The following is a 22,304-nucleotide window of genomic DNA, read 5'->3' as shown; positions in this document are numbered from 1 at the left end:
AAAAGTTTTAAAAAAAATATGTGAGCCATTGACAACACCAAAAGGCAATTAAAGGACTTCAGTTGTTTCCTATCTATATTAATTTAATTTCAGTATAGTGAATTTGAGAATAAAATATATGATAAAGTCTTTTTTGTAAACGCTAAAACTCCAAGGTTGAGAATAAGAATGATTGTAGAGATTGTGTAGAGAGTGTATGAAGAAGGGGAAGGCTAATGGCTGTGTCTCCAGTAATGTTGGATACTATAGCTAAACTAGCAGCCTTTTTTGAATGTTGTTGGCTCCACAACCACAGGCAGACTCAGACAAACAAAAAAGCTGCATACAATTGCAAACCGTAAGAGTGGGGACTGTTTTTGACCAAACAAACACCCCATGTGATCACAAACAGCTACTAATTACCCTTTCTTTTTTTCTCTAAAAGAAAAAATTTCATAAAATTTGCTTTCAGATTATATATTTTTATTTTATTGGCTTATTAAATAAACCAAGAAGAATATTATGGTTATTTTTATCTGTGTAAAAGTTCTGCTCATCCTGTTTTTATATTTTTTTATATATTTAATTTTTGTTTGATTTTGAATTTGAGACTTATCAACCTGTAAATGACTTAATACAATATGTGTTTTTATATTATTTTATGTAATTTTTACCCCATAATCACATTTACGTTACAATGGAATACTAACAACTAATCAAATGATTGATTGACAGCTTAGATTAACTACTCAACTTGCTAGTTAGTTACTTATTCAGTTCAAATCTCAGCTCATTAACTACCTTTAAATATATATATAATTAAAGGGGAAAATTGTGAAGAATCTACTTTTGAAAAAGAAAAAAAAAAAAAAAAGCAACAAAATTTATGGATATGCAGTCATTTTCGATTTTGAATGGATGAGCTGTGTTGGACTTCAGAAAAGCAGATGCATGTGCTCATTTCCTTATATTATCTTTTAAGTTTGCTTCCTTCTCCCTTTTTCTCATTTAAAACAGTTGTGGTTTGCATTCCTCAGGTCTCTATGCGGAAAATAAGAATATAATTCCGATTTTTCGTTAGTAATTTCATCTTCGGTATTTTATCGAAGAAATGATTAGTAAATATTTAATAATTTGTTTTATCGATTATTTTTAATAATTTAATTAATAAATTTTATATATTTTTTATTTCATACAAACCTTTATTTTAATTAAACATCATTAAATAATTATCATGGGATTTTCTTATACACCCTTAGAAACAAATGTGATGATAAATTATTAGTATTATTATTATTATAATTCATGCTCGTTAATTAATTTATATTATCAAAAAATATAAAATAATTATCTCTTAAGTTAGACTATGTGAAAAAAATATAGAATAATTAATATTATTAATTAAACGAATTCCATGCACATGAGAATAGTTGTGACTTAGAATATGAGAATGGTTTTGTAGAATGTCGATGGTCTGTAAAATCTTGGAGTGTTTCAAATTTGTCATCGCCACAATAATTACATATGATTTGATATGATTCTCCATAATTGAAAACCTAACAGATTTGTAAATTCCCTTATATCTTCTTCTTCAATAAATTAATTAAAGATTCGTTTGATTTAAAATATATTTTTTAAAACATATCCATTCCGACCATTATTCCTTATAATTTTAAAATATTATATTATGAATATTTTTATATTATTTATATTTTAAATACTATTTTATTTTATATTTAAAGTATAAAAATTAAATTATTGAAATGTATAAAATCACCAGGGCTGCTCCTTCCGCCTCTAGACCATTTAGTAATTTAGTCCATCATCTAATAAAGGAGCATCATTCAAAAAATAAATCCTCAATATAATACGGCCCAGTGGGAATGAAAAGCTAAAATAAAAATAAATATTTTATTATATATTTAAATAATATTTTATATCTTTGTATTTTTGAATTGTTATTGTTTTTTATGCTTCTTATAAAATTTCATTATTTAATATTTTTATAAAATAATTACTTTACATATTATTATTATTATTTTATAAATTGATAAAATAAAATACACACCTTTTTATAGAATATAATTCTTAAAACTTCAAAAAGTATTATATTTATATATTATTTTAAAATATTTTCATTCTACCATTAATAAAATATATTATCGTAACATAATTGATTTATAAAAAACATATATCATGTTATATAAAATTTTAATAAATTTTGATTTTTTAAAAAAACAACATGACTTTATAAATAAATTTATTAACTAATAATAAATTAAAAATAATCCATACAATTATCATTGAGACAAACAGTATATATCAAAAACATATGCAATTAATTTTACTAATTAAAATCAAATCAGTTACTATTTCAATAAAAATATTTAAAACTATTTATTTAAGTGTTTTTTATTTCTTATTTCAATTTGATTAAATCCTCACAACTTATGTATTAAAGTTTTTCATTTCAATTTGTACGTTTGAAATTTTCTCACATTTTAATTATTTAAAACTAAGAATAGTTTATTTTTATTAAAAAAAATCTCTACTCGTTTATTTGCCTATTAATTATAAATTATAACACTTTAATTTATTTCCTATTAAATTATATATATATAACATTTTCAAGGAAAACAAAAAGAATTAAATAATTTATTAGTAGGGTATAAGTAAATAATTTATACTTGCAGCACAGTGAAGGGATTGTAACTTGTAATAATAATAATAATAATAATAATAATAATAATAATATTTTTTTCGAAATTAAATTTAATATGTTTTATTATAGAAATAATAAAATTAGTTTTAATAATATTTTTTTCAAAATATTTTTTTATATAAATTTTGTAACACAACGCTAAAAAAAATTAAAATTTTAAATATATCTATGCATAGATGATCCGACGTATGTAAAAAAGGTAAAAATAACTAAAATCAACAAATAGTCTTGCATATCATCTGAGTATGACCATATGCAGAAAGTGGAAGCGTTGATTAATAATTGCAGATATGGGAATCAATCTATGCATTATAACTACCGAGTTTAATTCCAATTAAACTAGAAATAAAACATACTAATTAACATTCCGCAAAACTGCATTTCTGTCGCAAAACCCTCCTTGCAGAGGCATCGATGAGGAGAGATTGTTGCCGTTTTCGTCGTCTTTGTTAACTGCGTTGCATTGCATAGTGAGAGGTGGCATGGAAGAGAGGAAGCCACCGTCATCGATGTTCTCCGCCAAAAATTTGCTGAGCTCATCTTCAGGGAAAGTTCCAGTCCCTACGTCCATATCTAAGAGGAGTGATGTTAGATCATAATCTGATGGAAAGTCAAGAAGGGAATTTAATTCTCCATCTGCTAAAAAGGCAGCTCCATCTTCAGGGAATCTACTTGAGTAGTCAGACGATACTGGTAGTTGCTCCACTACGAAATTTGAAGGACAAAAACTAGTGCTGCCAATGCTCTCTCCGTATAAGTCAACCGGCTCCCGCTGCTTCATCTTCTTTGAGTTCTGATGTCCTTCCTCGTCATCAGCAATAGATCTTTGTTCCTTCATCTTCTTCGTTGGATGCTGATTCCCTTCCTTGTCATCAGCCAAAGATACTTGTTTCTTTTCAACGTACGGGACTATTGCCTCACAATTTGAATAATCAACACCAACTTGTTCTTTCTTGTGAAAATCTCTTGCATGTTTGTTATAGATTCTACACAGCACAGCTTTTCCATCAAGCTGCAAAGGAAAAATGCAAGAATCGGTCATACAAAATTGCACAGAATCAATTTAGGACACGATTTTCATTAAGATTAATTAAGGAGTAACAAAAACCCTAAAACAAATCAACTTTAAGGCTTTTACTTACCCCTTCATCGCCTAATGAAAACTCTACCATAAGCCAGCGCCCATTGTTTTGGCCAACGGATTTCAAATTTTTCTTATCAACTTCAAATATGAACGTTTTCTTTGCCCAACGAGTCTTCCCTTCAGATTGTTGAAATCGATTTGTTGTTTGGCCTTTCCAGGTTCCAGAACCGGCCCTTCTATCAATCTTGGCTTTACTCATCCTCTTCAAATTGGTGAACACATAATAGAACCCATCAAAGTTCTTGACATTGTCCAAGATCTTCCATGGATTCCCGGCATAAATATCACATTCGGTGATCAAACCAAGAGGTAATGCTTGTCTGTCCAACTTCTTTTGAAGATAGAAGTGAACGAGATCCTCGTCCGTAGGTTTGAAGCGAAACCCACAAACCCATGGGGACGACATATTTTCTCTCCGGTTTTCTTCCACTCAAAAAAGAGATATATTTTCTTTTCTCTTCTCTCTGTTTCAATCTTTCTTGGCACTACAAGTTGTATATTATTTCCGGCCGTTTCAAGTTTTATATATATAATGACTTGTATAGGTTGCTTGGGAACTAAGTAATAATTCAAATTTTGAAGTTATTTTTTTTATAAATTTATAAAATAAAATAAAATACACTTTTTTATTGAGTATAATTCTTAAAAATTCAAAAAGTATTATATTTATATATTATTTAAAAATATTTTTATTGTACCGTTAGTATAACATATTTACCGTAACACAATTGATTTACAAAAAAACACATATCTCAAATACCATTTAAAAAAAAAAAAAATAAAAGCGTTGAATAAATATTCTCTAATAATACTGAATTTTGATATAACTTTAGATCTAATTTTTACTGGGCATAAGTTTAATGTAAAGGTACGCAGATGATCCATTGAATTTTGATTCCATTTCTTTTTTTCTTTTAAGCCTGTTCTTATTTTTGTTGAAAAATATATTCTGTTTTTTTTTGCTCTCTTCAGTGCTTGATAGAAATTTTATTCGAACGATATTCATAATTATTTATTTGAACGACTGATGCATTTCTAAAAGCCTTCAAATAGAATAGAAGGCAATGACCAAAGGAGTATAAACACAAAGCTAATTGTTGGGATTCTCTTAAATAAACAGTAAAGGCAATCATATTTTCACTGTGACAGAAATTGAAAAGCCATGTGTTGGCTTTATGGTATTTTAATAGAATGTCTGTCCTGTTACATGGTTAATGGAGAACAAATCCCATTACCCTCTATCACTCTCTTATCTGTCTCTCAGATATGCTCCTCAGCTGTTAAGAATAGCTAAGGGACTGTTTATTTATATAAAACTAGAGCGTTTTCCTGAAAAATGAAATTAAGAAAAATGAAAAAAGAAAATTTGTGTTTACATATGCCAGTTTTTAGATGGAGAACTGAATAAGTAATTTTCTAGCATTTAATCAAGCTTTTGAAAACAAATTTAAGGTCTTTTCCACTGTTTCCTTTTAATACAAATTTTGTTTTTTTTAACTGTTTTACAAATGGAGAAGAATAGTTCTTTAACGCATCATCATCTTCAACTGAAAGAAGTACGTTTTCCCATGCATGCATCTTCACTTTTTCTTGAATAGGTAATGTGCAGCCATCCACTCTTCACCATTGTTGTATCCAAAAAGTTCTGCAACAGAAATAAAGAAAGTTCTCCAGTAGACAGTCCACTTGAGAGCTTGATCCTTTCCATAAGTTGATTCCATTATTGGCTTTACTAAAGCAGAGTTCTTGTCCATTCTTTTTAGCCATTCCTCACTGCAAATTTTTTAGTAAATCTTAAAAACAGTTACTGCCTATTGCCTTAAGATAGAATACAAATATATCCGAAATGAAAAGTAAAGTTTGATGTTGGTCTTTGATGAACTGCAGAGTTATTATTCATCCTCTCACCTTGTGCATAATGTTTCCATTCACAAGCCAATGGTTAACAACTGAAACATCATCCTGCACAAAAGTTTTCATAAATTAAGTTGTCTTCAGAAAGATTAAATGTATTAGAGCATATGTGTGTGGCAGCTAAGTCATAATTGCACGACTAATGAGCTTCAGCTCGGTGGTATTGGAATCCATCAGCACTGTGAGCTCTTGGAGCTATTTATCTATATATAAGTCATGATTGCACCATTTTTATTGGATCAGTTATAGTTATAATATACTTTCTTCATTTATGCATTCTTTAGCTTTAGTATGCTTCTCCACTTTCACAGAACTATTCATAGCCATTAAACATAAATTCTTTTATGTTTTGGAAGGATAAGACTTGTTTGCTGATGAGATATACAGAGCTGACATGGAAATAAAGCAACAGATCTACAGAAAGCTTTTTAGATTATGAAAATTAGTGCACAAAGCTTCAACGTAATCTAAAAAGTGCACAGGTTGAGGATAAATATTTGCAAGATGGACTTTGTCCGGAAAATTTCTCTGGCAAGTCTACAAGGAACCCCAGTTTAAGTGGAGAAATGCGAAATGGCTTTAGAGTTGAACTCTGAGGGAAAGCTTTTCATTTAGACGTGTTGTGTTTATCTACGTAATGGTTTTATCAGTCAGAACGGAGATAGACATATAGAGTTACCTCTTTTCTATATAGAAAGATTTTGGGTGGTCATGTTTGGTATTGCACTAGATAATGGAGGTTCTAATGTGGTTAATTGCTTGCTATTTTATGAGTATCCAAACCCATTTTTAACTTCCCTTTCTGCTTGTTTGTACTCTACTTTCATTATACATTCCTTGTTTAGTTTTCTTGTTTTGAATTCCCTACAACCACAAGAGCAGTATAAAATTTTCTAATTCTCATTTTTAACTCAAAAAATGATATAAACCAAATATTTAATATTAAATGTAAAGACTCGAGTATAATATATACAAGATTAGAGAGTAAAATGTCCTTATTTATTAGCTTCTTGAGTTCATCCTAACATGAAGAGAGAGATTCATCCATAAGTTATAGCTTGAATTATTATCATCCGAATTAAGTTTTCTGCATTGTAAGAGATTACATATCCATGTGTTAATTGCAATCTATAATCACTTTCCCATTAACAGACGTTACACCACAATCAAAATTTGCGGCTTGTGCATTATTATTATTATTATCATGAGCTCCTAATATTCTGCAGGAAATATAGTAGCAGATATCACATTATACTTGCCTTGTGTCATATATATATAGTATAGATGGCATGAAATCTCTGGCAAAAAGAAAAAAAAAAAAAAAAATAGACAGCATGAAATCTGTACAAACGTCAATATTGTCTAAAAACAACAATATATTCCATCGGGAATGCCAATCATCATCTGCAAGAGTATGTAAAGACAATTTGGAGAAAGTGGAATCTTTGATTAATACTTGTTACTACCGAGCTCATTTACAATGAAGCTGAAAATTAAGCATACTACTTAGTGTATGGTTCCTACTCAATAATTAACATTCCGCAAAACTCTCCCAAGGAAACCAGAAGTCGCGAGAAGGCATCGATGAGGAGGGGTGGTCGCCGTTTTCGTCGTCTTTGTTTTCTTGGTTATCTTTGTTGCATTGCGTAGTGAGAGGTGGCATGGAAGAGAAGAAGCCACCGTCGTAGATGTTCTCTGCCAAACATTTACTGAGTTCATCTCCAGGTGAAGTTCCAGTCCCTACGTCCATGTCTGAGGAAAGAAGTGATGATAGATCATGATCTGATGAAAAGTCAAGAAGGGAATTTAATCCTTCATCTGCGGAAAAGGCAGCTCCATCTTCAGCCGGCATTGCTGGCTCAATCATCAGATTTGATTATCGGAAGTGATCAGGGCCAGCCACCATGTTTGATGTGAAGTCAGACGCTATTGGGAATTCCTCGTCATCAGCAGTGCAATTTTGTTTCTTCTTCTTCCTTGGGTTCTGATCCCCTTCATCGTCATCAGCACATGATGTTTGCTTCTTCGTCTTCTTTGTTGGATTCTGATTCCCCTTGAGCAAATCCCTTGCATGTTTGTTGTAAATTTTACACAGCACAACTTTACCATCAAACTGCAAAACAAAAATGCACATAATCCATTTAGGGCAAGATTTTCATTAAGATTAATTAAAAAGTAACAGAATCCCTAAAACAAATCATCTTTAACGCTTTTACTTACCCCTTCATCGCCTACCGAATACTCTACCATAAGCCAACGCCCATTGTTTGGGCCAACAGCATCTGAATTTTTCTTGTCAACTTCAAACACGAACGCTTTCCTCGCCCACTGAGGTTTCCCTTCAGCTTGAGAAAATCGATTAGTAGTTTGGCCCTTCCAGGTCCCAGAACCGGCCCTTCTGTCAATCTTGTTTTTACTCATCCTCTTCAAGTTGGTGAACACATAATAGTATCCATCAAAGTTCTTGACATTGGCCAAGATCTCCCATGGATTCCCAGCATAAATATCACAGTGGGTGATCAAATCAGGAGGCAATGGTTGTCCGTCCACCTTCCTTTGAAGATAGAAGTGGACAAGTTCCTCGTCGGTAGCCATGAAACGAAACCCACACAGCCATGGGGATACCATATTTCCTCTCTCGTTTTCTTCAGCTCTAAAGAAGGATACCGTTTTTTTGTCTCTCTTCTCTCTCTTTCAGTCTTTCAGTTCTTCTCTCCGTTTCAGTCTTTAATCTCTGGAAGGAAGTCCATATTAGTAATGACCTTATATATTGTTGCTTGGGACCTAATTAATAATTCCCGGAAAAAAAAAATATCGGCCAAATAATAGCCCAGCCCAGCCCAACCACCCCCAAGTTTTATGTATTTATCTCCACTCAATTTGGTTTTTTTTTTTTTTTTTTTTTTTTTTTTTTTTTTTTTTTTTTTTTTTTTTTTTTTTTTAAATAAAAGGGGATATTACGCAGATATCGTTGGATTGTCAACTATCTCTGATAGTTCTGAAAGTGAATGCCACAAAAAAATTTATATTCATTTAAATATATATATTCATTCAAATATAAGAAGTCGGTTATTTTTAGAATTGAAAAGATCAGTGGAGTTTTTTCTGTTCTAGTTGTTTAAGGGAGATATAGCTTTATTCTAAGAAAACAGAACTTAAGGGAATTGTGTAGTTAATGTCCAGTGACTAAGCTTTTATCCGTTCCTCTGCTTTTGTGAAAATCGAAATAGTATATACTCAAATGGACTGCCTCAAGCAACTACTTCCTTGATCAAAAAACAGAAAGTTCTCTTGTTATGATTTGTCTACTGATGAACAAAAAATCCTTCCATTCAAGGATATTTGTTTTGGGGAAATGGACAATTTCTTATTAGAAGAAAAAAATAATCCAAGTGTTAGGAATTGTTGGTGCAAATAAAAGAGGGAAAATCACAAAAAAACGTTTTGTGATTTACTAAACTGTGGTATTCTATGTAAAGCAAATGATGTCTGTTGCAAGAAATTCTTGTTGCTGTTATAAAGTTTTTGTGGAACCTTAGCCAGATATAATGAGGCCAAAATGTTTCTTCAATCAGTAGTTATTGATGATGCTTTTTGAGAAATTCTCATTCTTTTACCTTCTAGGATTTTACTCTATACTCCAAGCATTTTGATTTACAATTAGGCAGCGAGTCAGAGTTGTATATGCAAATTCTTTTGAGCAGTTCTGGTTGCATTTAGTGTGACGAGAGCAGATGATTTTTTATTTTTGTTTGCAGGATAGAATACTCTCTCAGCTGAGAATTAACTATTTCCTCCTGGTATCATCTACTGAAATTTGATTATGTTTTCTTTCTTTCTTTTTGCCTTTCATTATTTTTGTTGAAACATAGGTTGTTTTTTTCCTGGCATCTCTACTATTTGCTAAAAATCATATTCTAACGACATGCATTTCTAAAAAGTTTCGACTAGAATAGAAGGCGCTGACCACAAAGTATAAATACAGTACGAATTATAGATATTCTCTTGAATAAACAGTAGATACAAGCATATTTTCACTTTCACAGAAATTGAAAAGCCACATGTTGGCTTTACGGTACTTTAACAGACATAAACCCCAAACTCATATTTCTTTCTTACAATCTTATTATTAAACACACCCTCATGATCAAATACAAACTCTTGATGATGACCCAATTACCATATAAGGGAACTTGATATTTATTGAAGAAAAAAAAATGGAAAGTTTCTTTCTTTTGTTTTTTTTTCCCCTCTTTTTCCTTCCAAATCTTGGAGCTGATCAGAAAGAAATGTTCATCATGTCCATACTCAAGCTCTCCATCATCACATTCTCCATAAACCCACATTTGTTGGGCGCTGCCCTTTTGAAGCTTCCCATATTTCTGGGCCTGAATGAGCAGGAGGAGAGTGGAATAATTGGAATGTTCTCACAGTTGCAGATTTCGATCATGTACCCATCTGGGTCGTGAAAGAAAACCTGATCCACCCTGTTCCCATCATCTTCCACCACTGCTGTCACATACCTCATTCCCATTTCTTGCAGCCTCCTCTTAACAAGTCCAACATCACTACACTGTCGAATATTAATAACATTTCAGAAAAAAAAAATCATTACTACTGTGAAATTGAATATGAAATTGCTTTTTCGAAATGGTATCCTTGTAGTCTTTACTGATCCTACCTGGAAGGAGATGTGATTATCCTTGGGATTAATTGGACGAGGTTCAACAATGGGGTCAAATTCATCGATGGCTGGGTTCTCAATCAAATGTATCCCAATCCCATAATTATACAACCTACATGTATAAATCGAGAGGATAATAAATATGAATTTAAAAAAAGAGTAAAAGAAAAGGAAAGAGGCATGAAACAGACTAACCAAGCTCCATTGAAATTAAAAGAGGAGGGTCGTTTGGTGAGAACAAATCCCAGAACATCCTCATAGAACCTCATAGAAGTCCACACTGATCTGCACAACAAAGAAACATGATTCAAGGAGAGAAGAGGCAGTGCCTCACAGCTGCTCACTTCCTCGATCTCCATTGTTTTTTTCCTTCTTCTTCTCTCTAAGGCTCTAGCTATTACGAACTTTCTAATTAAAGATCTTTGATTACTTGCTCAAACATGCTTTACATGCATTATCTTCCTTAGTGTGTATGCATCACATAACTACCACACCCTGCTTTTATAAAGCCGGAAGTGTGGAAAATGTCTTACCACTTTCAATTCAAATTTACTCTTCCCGTTGTGGGTTATGAGGAACTTTCCTAGCAGATTCTCTCTTACCAATCAAGGACAAATTGGAATGCATTCATAATTTTTTTCATGCCTTTCACGGATAGTAATTTTTTTTTTTTTTTAATCTTGCTGTTATTTAAAGTATCTCGGTATCTATACATGAGACACAAGCCGAAGTGGCCTGTATATCACTTCTCAATTTCTAAATATTTTTCTATTAATTAGAAATTTCGAATTCAAATACCAAAATGAAAAATTGGAAGGGAGATTATTACATATACAATAACACATCAATTAAATAGGTAAGTTTCAATTGTTGTGATCTAACCTTATTTCATTTTTCTTAAAAGTGTATTATGTTTGAAATAATTAATATAAAGATATACTCTACATCTTCACATATGCTTTATTTATTTATTTATTTAAATATATTAGGATTAGTACATAAAGATTATTGTTTTAACTATACTAATTATATTTATTTAAATTATATGAAGGTGTATTAAAATATTTTATATTACTATTATATAGAATAATATAAAATTATTTTATAAAATAATATATTTTTTTATAAATTCATTGTCTTAATAAAAATAAATAAAATATTTTACTTTTAAAATTCAGATTTAAAACTTGAAACTATTGATTGATGGAGAATAGATTATAATATTTTATTTTATTTTAAAAAATAATATAAGAAAAATATTAATTAAATATATAATCTACTGCCGTAGCATAAAAAAGTTAACTATAGAAGAGAATTAAAAATTTAATTAATATGCATGATTTTCAATTTTAGAGTAAAAAATTTAAAATCTCAGCAATTAATCAAGAATAAAATCATATATCAACAAATGTATATAAGCTATGGTGTGAAAGAGATTATATTAAGTGGATTTTATATAGGGAAATTTATATTTTTATAGAGAGTAAAAAAATTAAAATTATCACAGATATAATAAATTATAATAATTTAAATTTAATAACTTAATTATTTAAAGTTTGTAATTTTTTATTTGAAGTATTACAAACACTATTTTATTTTTTATTATATTTTAATTATTTATATGTAATTATTTTTTATATAAATTATTTAAATTAAATTAAATTTTAATTGAATAATATTTTAAGCAATTAATTACATTAATTCTTTAATTATTTTATATTTTATAATAATTAATATTTTTATAATAATTTTAATCAATTATATATATTTATTCTATATAATTATTTATATTAGAAAAACAAAAATATATAACATTTATTAATTAAGTTATATTAAATATGATTTAAAAAAAATTATGAAATCAATACACTAATACTATTGTGAGATAGTAAAAAAAAATTTATACTATAATTTATTTTTATTATCTAAATATATTTTTATATGGTAGTTCCTCAATTTTTGTAAATATATTTTTAATATTATTTTTATTATTAAAATAAAAATATAATAACTTTTTTAATGATAAAACACAATAAAATTTTTATTATAATTTTAATAATATATTATATTAAAAAATAATAGAAAATTAAAAGGTTAACAACAATCGATATAATAAAATGTATTTATAATATATAAAAAAAAAGAAAATCAAAAAGTCATTCAATAGATAAAAACAATAAATTCTATTTAACATATATTAATTATTATTTTATATAAAAAAATTATAAATTTACTATGTAGGGTTAATAATACATTTAGCAATTTCTCATATATGTATTATTATTCAAATAAAATATGAAAAATATGTAATATTAATTAATTAATAATATTGGTTATAATTTTTTGTTCATTTTATTTATAATAAAATAAAAATAAATATATATGTTAAAATTTTTATTTTATTGTGATTAATATATTATACTAAAAAATCACATACTTAATAGTAATGATAAAAAATTAAAAAGTTATATATAAATTATAATAATAAAAATAATAAATTTTATTTATTATAAATATATTAATTAGTCAAAAAAATAAAAAATGATAAAATTCATTCATATGAATATATTGATTTGTAACATTATTAAATATAAAAATATAATTTTAAATTAAAAATAAAATATATTAAATATATCACTTAATATAAATATATAAATTAACATAATTATATAAATTTAAATAATGTTATTTATCAATTTTTTGGACTTATTTTAGAATTTAATTTTATATATATAAATAAATCAATGCAAATTTTAGAAAAACAAAAAAGGAAGAGGATTCATCAACGATTAGAATGCAAAATTGAATAAAAAGATACCGTTTGTAGGAAGGTTGTTTGAGCGAAAGTACAAATTATAGAAAAAAAAAAAAAAAGAAATTTCTTCGATGTTTCCTTTTTGAAAAAAAAAATGAAAGAAAAGAATAAATATATTGATTACCTCAGCCAAGCGTATTGTGAAGTACGAATCCGCGTTACGGCCTAAAAGCGTGATATAAATTTTAAACACATAAGCGAAACGTAATTATGAACTTTGTCTAGTGGAAAGATGAAGATTTGATGAATGAACAAATGCATCAGCAAAATCTGATGAATGAAATATATATATATAAATGGAGAATTTTAAAGTTGAAAATTTAATGAAAGGAATTTCCTTTAATATTATTTTAGATTAAAAAGTTTTTAAATCTCCAAGTATTTTAAAATCAAGATGATCATTTTATAAATTTTAATTTGATAATATTGAAATCATTTCCAAACATATGAATTCGAAGTTAAAATTTAATTGAAAAGGGTGACTTTTGTGATATTTTTAAAAAATAAAAAATGACTAATTTTATTTTTTAGAAAAATTAAAATTTATTAAAATTTTATATAACATAATATATGTTTTTTATAAATGAATTATGTTACGATAAATATATTTTACTAATAGTATAATGAAAATATTTTAAAATAATATATAAATATAATATTTTTTTAAAGTTTTAGGTCATATATTTTATAAAAAAGTGTGCATTTTATTTTATAAATTTATAAAAAAAAATTAGAGAATTGAAATTATTATTTATTCTCCAAGCAACCAATACAAGTCATTATATATATACTCTTTCCCAGAGATTAAAAGACCAAAACAAAAAGAAGAAAAAAGATTAAAAAACTGAAACAGAAAGAAATAATATACAAACGGTAGTGCTAAGAAAGATTGAAACATACAAATCATAGTGCCAAGTAAGATTGAAACAGAGAGAAGAGAAAAGAAAAGATATCTCTCTTTCGAGTGGAAGAAAATCAGTGAGAAAATATGGGGTTTCAATGGCTGTGTGGGTTTTGCTTCAAACCTACCAACGAGAATCTCGTTCACTTCTATCTTCAAAGGAAGTTGGACGGACAACCATTGCCTCCTGGTTTGATCACCGACTGTGATATTCATGCCCAGAATTCATGGAAAATCTTGGGTGATATCAAGAACTTTGATGGGTTCTACTATGTGTTCACCAATTTGAAGAGGATGAGTAAAGCCAAGATTGATAGAAGGGCCGGTTCTGGAACCTGAAAAGGCCAAACAACAAATCGATTTCAACAATATGAAGGGAAGACTCATTGGGCAAAGAAAGCGTTCATATTTGAAGTTGACAAGAAAAATTTGAAATCTGTTGGCCAAAACAATGGGCGCTGGCTTATGGTAGAGTTTTCATTAGGCAATGAAGGGGTAAGTAAAAGCCTTAAAGCTGATTTGTTTTAGGGTTTTTGTTACTCCTTAATTAATCTTAATGAAAATCGTGTCCTAAATTGATTCTGTGCAATTTTGTATGACTGATTCTTGCATTTTTCCTTTGCAGTTTGATGGAAAAGCTGTGCTGTGTAGAATCTATAACAAACATGCAAGAGATTTTCACAAGAAAGAACAAGTTGGTGTTGATTATTCAAATTGTGAGGCAATAGTCCCGTATGTTGAAAAGAAACAAGTATCTTTGGCTGATGACAAGGAAGGGAATCAGCATCCAACGAAGAAGATGAAGAAACAAAAATCTACTGCTGATGACGAGGAAGGACATCAGAACTCAAAGAAGATGAAGCAGCAGGAGCCGGTTGACTTATACGGAGAGAGCATTGGCAGCACTAGTTGTTGTCCTTCAAATTTCGTAGTGGAGCAACTACCATTATCGTCTGACTACTCAAGTAGATTCCCTGAAGATGAAGCTGTCTTTTTAGCAGATGGAGAATTAAATTCCCTTCTTGACTTTCCATCAGATTATGATCTAACATCACTCCTCTTAGATATGGACGTAGGGAGAGGAACTTCCCCTGAAGATGAGCTCAGCAAATTTTTGGCGGAGAACATCGATGACGGTGGCTTCTTCTCTTCCATGCCACCTCTCATTATGCAATGCAACAAAGTTAACAAAGACGACGAAAACGGCAACAATCTTTCCTCATCGATGCCTCTGCAAGGAGGGTTTTGCGACAGAAATGCAGTTTTGCGGGATGTTAATTAGTATGCTTTATTTCTATTTTAATTGGAATTAAACTCGGTAGTTATAATGTATAGATTGATTCCCATATCTGCAATTATTAATCAAAGCTTCCACTTTCTGCATATGGTCATACTAGCAAAATCATACGTATTACTCATGCAGATGATAATTAGCTTTTCTAATGCAAGAGGATTTGTTGTTTTAGTTGATTTTATTTTTGTTTACACGCGCCCGATCATTTATGCACACGACATATTCAAAATTTTAATTTTTTTGGTCTTATTTTACAAAATTTATATAAAAAAATATTTCGAAAAAAATATTATTAAAACTAATTTTATTATTTCTATAATAAAACATATTAAATCTAATTTCGAAAAAAATATTATGACTTATATATAAATAAATGAATGCATAAATGAAGAAAGTATATTATAACTATAACTGATCCAATAAAAATGGTGCAATCATGACTTATATATAGATAAATAGCTCCAAGAGCTCACAGTGCTGATGGACTCCAATACCACCGAGCTGAAGCTCATTAGTCGTGCAATTATGACTTAGCTGCCACACACATATGCTCTAATACATTTAATTTAATTTTTTTTTTTAAAAAAGGGGTTAGGAACTCTATCTTTGTATTGCTATATATATATATAAAATTTTAGGAGGAGGGGCAATGTTTGGTCCGCCCCTGCTAAGGCATGTAATTGCCCTCACATAGTGTGAAAGAAAAGAAAAGAATAAAATTCACAATCTTTATATAGTTTGATCATAAATTTTATGTTTACAAGCAAGACTTGCATGGAGTGGAACTTGTAGTCCAATGGCGAAAAAAAGGTTATAATTAGGTTTTCTTTTCGTCACCTCAGAACTAATGAAATATTCTATTTGGATCCAATAACAAGTTATTAGGCAATCATAGTTCAGCTGTGAAAAAATATATCCAAAATTAAACGCACACCATAAGAGCTATCTTTAATTTCTGAAGACAACTTAATTTATGAAAACTTTTGTGCAGGATGATGTTTCAGTTGTTAACCATTGGCTTGTGAATGGAAACATTATGCACAAGGTGAGAGGATGAATAATAACTCTGCAATTCATCAAAGACCAACATCAAACTTTACTTTTCATTTCGGATATATTTGTATTCTATCTTAAGGCAATAGGCAGTAACTGTTTTTAAGATTTACTAAAAAATTTGCAGTGAGGAATGGCTAAAAAGAATGGACAAGAACTCTGCTTTAGTAAAGCCAATAATGGAATCAACTTATGGAAAGGATCAAGCTCTCAAGTGGACTGTCTACTGGAGAACTTTCTTTATTTCTGTTGCAGAACTTTTTGGATACAACAATGGTGAAGAGTGGATGGCTGCACATTACCTATTCAAGAAAAAGTGAAGATGCATGCATGGGAAAACGTACTTCTTTCAGTTGAAGATGATGATGCGTTAAAGAACTATTCTTCTCCATTTGTAAAACAGTTAAAAAAACAAAATTTGTATTAAAGGGAAACAGTGGAAAAGACCTTAAATTTGTTTTCAAAAGCTTGATTAAATGCTAGAAAATTACTTATTCAGTTCTCCATCTAAAAAATGGCATATGTAAAATCTTTTTTCATTTTTCTTAATTTCATTTTTCAGGAAAACGCTCTAGTTTTATATAAATAAACAGTCCCTTAGCTATTCTTAACAGCTGAGGAGCATATCTGAGAGACAGATAAGAGAGTGATAGAGGGTAATGGGATTTGTTCTCCATTAACCATGTAACAGGACAAACATTCTATTAAAATACCATAAAGCCAACACATGGCTTTTCAATTTCTGTCAAAGTGAAAATATGATTGCCTTTACTGTTTATTTAAGAGAATCCCAACAATTAGCTTTGTGTTTATACTCCTTTGGTCATTGCCTTCTATTCTATTTGAAGGTTTTTACAAATGCATCAGTCGTTCAAATAAATAATTATGAATATTCTTGGAATAAAATTTCTATCAAGCACGGAAAATAGCAAAAAAACAACAGAATATATTTTTCAACAAAAATAAGAACGGCTCTAAAGAAAAAATGAAATGGAATCAAAATTCAATGGATCATCTGAGTACTTTTACATTAAACTTATGCCCGGTCAAAGAAGTTATATCAAAATTCAGTATTATTAGAGAATATTCTAATAAAAACATTACAGAAAAACTACCTGACCATTCAACGCTTTTATTTTATTTTATTATTTAAATGGTATTTGAGTGGAGATAAATAGATGACACTCAGACTATTATTAAAATTTTATATAATACGATATGTGTTTTTTATAAATCAATTGTATTACAGTAAATATATTATACTAATGGTACAATAAAAATATTTTAAAATAATATATAAATATAATATTTTTGAAGTTTTAAGAATTATACTCTATAAAAAAAGTGTGTATTTTATTTTATTTTATAAATTTATATAAAAAAATAACTTGAAATTTGAATTATTACTTATCTCGCAAGTAACCTATACAAGTCATTATATATATGGGTTCCTTCCTATAGATTAAAAGACAAAAAAAGAGAGAGAAAAAAAAGATTGAAACAGAGAGAAGAGAAAAGAAAAGATATCTCTCTTTCGAGTGGAAGAAAACCGGAGAGAAAATATGTCGTCGCCATGGTTTTGTGGGTTTCGCTTCAAACCTACGGACGAGGATCTCGTTCACTTCTATCTTCAAAAGAAGTTGGACAGACAAGCATTACCTCTTGGTTTGATCACCGAATGTGATATTTATGCCGGGAATCCATGGAAGATCTTGGACAATGTCAAGAACTTTGATGGGTTCTATTATGTGTTCACCAATTTGAAGAGGATGAGTAAAGCCAAGATTGATAGAAGGGCCGGTTCTGGAACCTGGAAAGGCCAAACAACAAATCGATTTCAACAATCTGAAGGGAAGACTCGTTGGGCAAAGAAAACGTTCATATTTGAAGTTGATAAGAAAAATTTGAAATCCGTTGGCCAAAACAATGGGCGCTGGCTTATGGTAGAGTTTTCATTAGGCGATGAAGGGGTAAGTAAAAGCCTTAAAGTTGATTTGTTTTAGGGTTTTTGTTACTCCTTAATTAATCTTAATGAAAATCGTGTCCTAAATTGATTCTGTGCAATTTTGTATGACTGATTCTTTCATTTTTCCTTTGCAGTTTGATGGAAAAGCTGTGCTGTGTAGAATCTATAACAAACATGCAAGAGATTTTCACAAGAAAGAACAAGTTGGTGTTGATTATTCAAATTGTGAGGCAATAGTCCCGTACGTTGAAAAGAAACAAGTCTGTTTGGCTGATGACAAGGAAGGGAATCAGCATCCAACGAAGAAGATGAAGAAACAAAAATCTACTGCTGATGACGAGGAAGGACATCAGAACTCAAAGAAGATGAAGCAGCAGGAGGCGGTTGACTTATACGGAGAGAGCATTGGCAGCACTAGTTTTTGTCCTTCAAATTTCGTAGTGGAGCAACTACCAGTATCGTCTGACTACTCAAGTAGATTCCCTGAAGATGGAGCTGCCTTTTTAGCAGATGGAGAATTAAATTCCCTTCTTGACGTTCCATCAGATTATGATCTAACATCACTCCTCTTAGATATGGACGTAGGGACTGGAACTTTCCCTGAAGATGAGCTCAGCAAATTTTTGGCGGAGAACATCGATGACGGTGGCTTCTTCTCTTCCATGCCACCTCTCACTATGCAATGCAACAAAGTTAACAAAGACGACGAAAACGGCAACAATCTCTCCTCATCGATGCCTCTGCAAGGAGGGTTTTGCGACAGAAATGCAGTTTTGCGGAATGTTAATTAGTATGTTTTATTTCTAGTTTAATTGGAATTAAACTCGGTAGTTATAATGCATAGATTGATTCCCATATCTGCAATTATTAATCAACGCTTCCACTTTCTGCATATGGTCATACTCAGATGATAATTAGCTTTCCTAATGCAAAACTATTTATTGATTTTAGTTATTTTTATTTTTTTACATACGTCGGATCATCTATGTACAGATATATTTAAAATTTTAATTTTTGTTAGCGTTGTGTTACAAAATTTATGTAAAAAAATATTATTAAAATTAATTTTATTATTTCTATAATAAAACATATTAAATTTAATTTCGAAAAAAATATTATTATTATTATTATTATTATTATTATTATTATTATTATTACAAGTTACAATCCCTTCACTGTGCTGCAAGTATAAATTATTTACTTATACCCTACTAATAAATTATTTAATTCTTTTTGTTTTCCTTGAAAATGTTATATATATATATAATTTAATAGGAAATAAATTAAAGTGTTATAATTTATAATTAATAGGCAAATAAACCAGTAGAGATTTTTTTAACAAAAATAAACTATTCTTAGTTTTAAATAATTAAAATGTGAGAAAATTTCAAACGTACAAATTGAAATGAAAAACTTTAATACATAAGTTGTGAGGATTTAATCAAATTGAAATAAGAAATAAAAAACACTTAAATAAATAGTTTTAAATATTTTTATTGAAATAGTAACTGATTTGATTTTAATTAGTAAAATTAATTGCATATGTTTTTGATATATACTGTTTGTCCCAATGATAATTGTATGGATTATTTTTAATTTATTATCAGTTAATAAATTTATTTATAAATTTATGTTGTTTTTTAAAAACAAAATCAAAATTTATTAAAATTTTATATAACAGGATATATGTTTTTTATAAATCAATTATGTTACGATAATATATTTTATTAACGGTAGAATGAAAATATTTTAAAATAATATATAAATATAATACTTTTTGAAGTTTTAAGAATTATATTCTATAAAAAGGTGTGTATTTTATTTTATCAATTTATAAAATAATAATAATAATATGTAAAGTAATTATTTTATAAAAATATTAAATAATGAAATTTTATAAGAAGCATAAAAAACAATAACAATTCAAAAATACAAAGATATAAAATATTATTTAAATATATAATAAAATATTTATTTTTATTTTAGCTTTTCATTCCCACTGGGCCGTATTATATTGAGGATTTATTTTTTGAATGATGCTCCTTTATTAGATGATGGACTAAATTACTAAATGGTCTAGAGGCGGAAGGAGCAGCCCTGGTGATTTTATACATTTCAATAATTTAATTTTTATACTTTAAATATAAAATAAAATAGTATTTAAAATATAAATAATATAAAAATATTCATAATATAATATTTTAAAATTATAAGGAATAATGGTCGGAATGGATATGTTTTAAAAAATATATTTTAAATCAAACGAATCTTTAATTAATTTATTGAAGAAGAAGATATAAGGGAATTTACAAATCTGTTAGGTTTTCAATTATGGAGAATCATATCAAATCATATGTAATTATTGTGGCGATGACAAATTTGAAACACTCCAAGATTTTACAGACCATCGACATTCTACAAAACCATTCTCATATTCTAAGTCACAACTATTCTCATGTGCATGGAATTCGTTTAATTAATAATATTAATTATTCTATATTTTTTTCACATAGTCTAACTTAAGAGATAATTATTTTATATTTTTTGATAATATAAATTAATTAACGAGCATGAATTATAATAATAATAATACTAATAATTTATCATCACATTTGTTTCTAAGGGTGTATAAGAAAATCCCATGATAATTATTTAATGATGTTTAATTAAAATAAGGTTTGTATGAAATAAAAAAATATAAAATTTATTAATTAAATTATTAAAAAATAATCGATAAAATTAAACATTTACTAATAATTTCTTCGATAAAATACCGAAGATAAAATTACTAACGAAAAATCGGAATTATATTCTTATTTTCCGCATAGATTAGAGACCTGAGGAATGCAAACCACAACTGTTTTAAATGAGAAAAAGGGAGAAGGAAGCAAACTTAAAAGATAATATAAGGAAATGAGCACATGCATCTGCTTTTCTGAAGTCCAACACAGCTCATCCATTCAAAATCGAAAATGACTGCATATCCATAAATTTTGTTGCTTTTTTTTTTTTTTTCTTTTTCAAAAGTAGATTCTTCACAATTTTCCCCTTTAAATATATATATATATATATATATATATGCAAGAAATAAAAAAGATAAGAAAATCATTAAGAGATGCATGTGAAACTTCACGTGCGTGTTCTACTTCTCATTTTACTTGATCATTAAAATAAGCAATTTCTTCGGCATTTATTGTATTTTTGTGCTTGAGAATTTGTGTTGTGGAAGCAGCAGAATTAAGTGTGAATGAGCTGAGATTTGAACTGAATAAGTAACTAACTAGCAAGTTGAGTAGTTAATCTAAGCTGTCAATCAATCATTTGATTAGTTGTTAGTATTCCATTGTAACGTAAATGTGATTATGGGGTAAAAATTATATAAAACAATATAAAAACACATGTTGTATTAAGTCATTTACAGGTTGATAAGTCTCAAATTCAAAATCAAACAAAAATTAAATATATCAAAAAATATAAAAACAGGATGAGCAGAACTTTTACACAGATAAAAATAACCATAATATTCTTCTTGGTTTATTTAATAAGCAAATAAAACATGATAAAAATATATAATCTAAAAGCAAATTTTATGAAATTTTTTCTTTTAGAGAAAAAAGAAAGGGTAATTAGCAGCTGTTTGTGATCACATGGGGTGTTTGTTTGGTCAAAAACAGTCCCCACTCTTACGGTTTGCAATTGTATGCAGCTTTTTTGTTTGTCTGAGTCTGCCTGTGGTTGTGGAGCCAACAACATTCAAAAAAGGCTGCTAGTTTAGCTATAGCATCCAACATTACTGGAGACACAGCCATGAGCCTTCCCCTTCTTCATACAC

At 28.7% G+C, this 22,304-nt stretch overlaps 4 protein-coding genes and 1 non-coding gene across 5 annotated transcripts; 2 read left to right on the top strand and 3 right to left on the bottom strand.

The window, feature by feature from the left end:
• Positions 1-2,963: 2,963 nt before the first annotated feature.
• LOC110609579 (NAC domain-containing protein 41) lies at positions 2,964-4,318 on the bottom strand. The gene is made up of 2 exons (XM_021749301.2): positions 3,844-4,318; positions 2,964-3,713 (listed from the first exon to the last, which is right to left on the bottom strand). Exons 1-2 carry the CDS (start codon positions 4,249-4,251, stop codon positions 3,057-3,059), a joined length of 1,065 nt encoding a protein of 354 aa, XP_021604993.1. The 5' UTR covers positions 4,252-4,318; the 3' UTR covers positions 2,964-3,056.
• Positions 4,319-7,190: 2,872 nt separating this feature from the next.
• Positions 7,191-8,465, bottom strand: LOC110612431. Its single transcript, XR_006348140.1, has 3 exons — positions 7,980-8,465; positions 7,663-7,872; positions 7,191-7,617 (listed from the first exon to the last, which is right to left on the bottom strand). It is a non-coding gene; the product is annotated as an NAC domain-containing protein 83 (transcript).
• Positions 8,466-9,722: 1,257 nt separating this feature from the next.
• On the bottom strand, positions 9,723-10,932 carry LOC110620447. Its single transcript, XM_021764191.2, has 3 exons — positions 10,639-10,932; positions 10,441-10,555; positions 9,723-10,332 (listed from the first exon to the last, which is right to left on the bottom strand). Exons 1-3 carry the CDS (start codon positions 10,800-10,802, stop codon positions 10,039-10,041), a joined length of 573 nt encoding a protein of 190 aa, XP_021619883.1. The 5' UTR covers positions 10,803-10,932; the 3' UTR covers positions 9,723-10,038.
• Positions 10,933-14,123: 3,191 nt separating this feature from the next.
• On the top strand, positions 14,124-15,548 carry LOC110613036 (NAC domain-containing protein 41). Its single transcript, XM_021753946.2, has 3 exons — positions 14,124-14,457; positions 14,503-14,654; positions 14,785-15,548. The coding sequence occupies exons 1-3, from the start codon at positions 14,247-14,249 to the stop codon at positions 15,439-15,441; spliced, it is 1,020 nt and encodes a 339-aa protein (XP_021609638.1). The 5' UTR covers positions 14,124-14,246; the 3' UTR covers positions 15,442-15,548.
• A 2,451-nt stretch (positions 15,549-17,999) lies between these two features.
• LOC110610089 (NAC domain-containing protein 41-like) lies at positions 18,000-19,360 on the top strand. The gene is made up of 2 exons (XM_021749962.2): positions 18,000-18,476; positions 18,607-19,360. Exons 1-2 carry the CDS (start codon positions 18,069-18,071, stop codon positions 19,261-19,263), a joined length of 1,065 nt encoding a protein of 354 aa, XP_021605654.2. The 5' UTR covers positions 18,000-18,068; the 3' UTR covers positions 19,264-19,360.
• The last annotated feature ends 2,944 nt before the right edge of the window (positions 19,361-22,304 follow it).

The sequence above is a fragment of the Manihot esculenta genome, chromosome 1 (assembly GCF_001659605.2).
Source record: "Manihot esculenta cultivar AM560-2 chromosome 1, M.esculenta_v8, whole genome shotgun sequence".
Taxonomy (NCBI): domain Eukaryota; kingdom Viridiplantae; phylum Streptophyta; class Magnoliopsida; order Malpighiales; family Euphorbiaceae; genus Manihot; species Manihot esculenta.
This window is presented reverse-complemented; position numbering and strand designations above follow the sequence as displayed.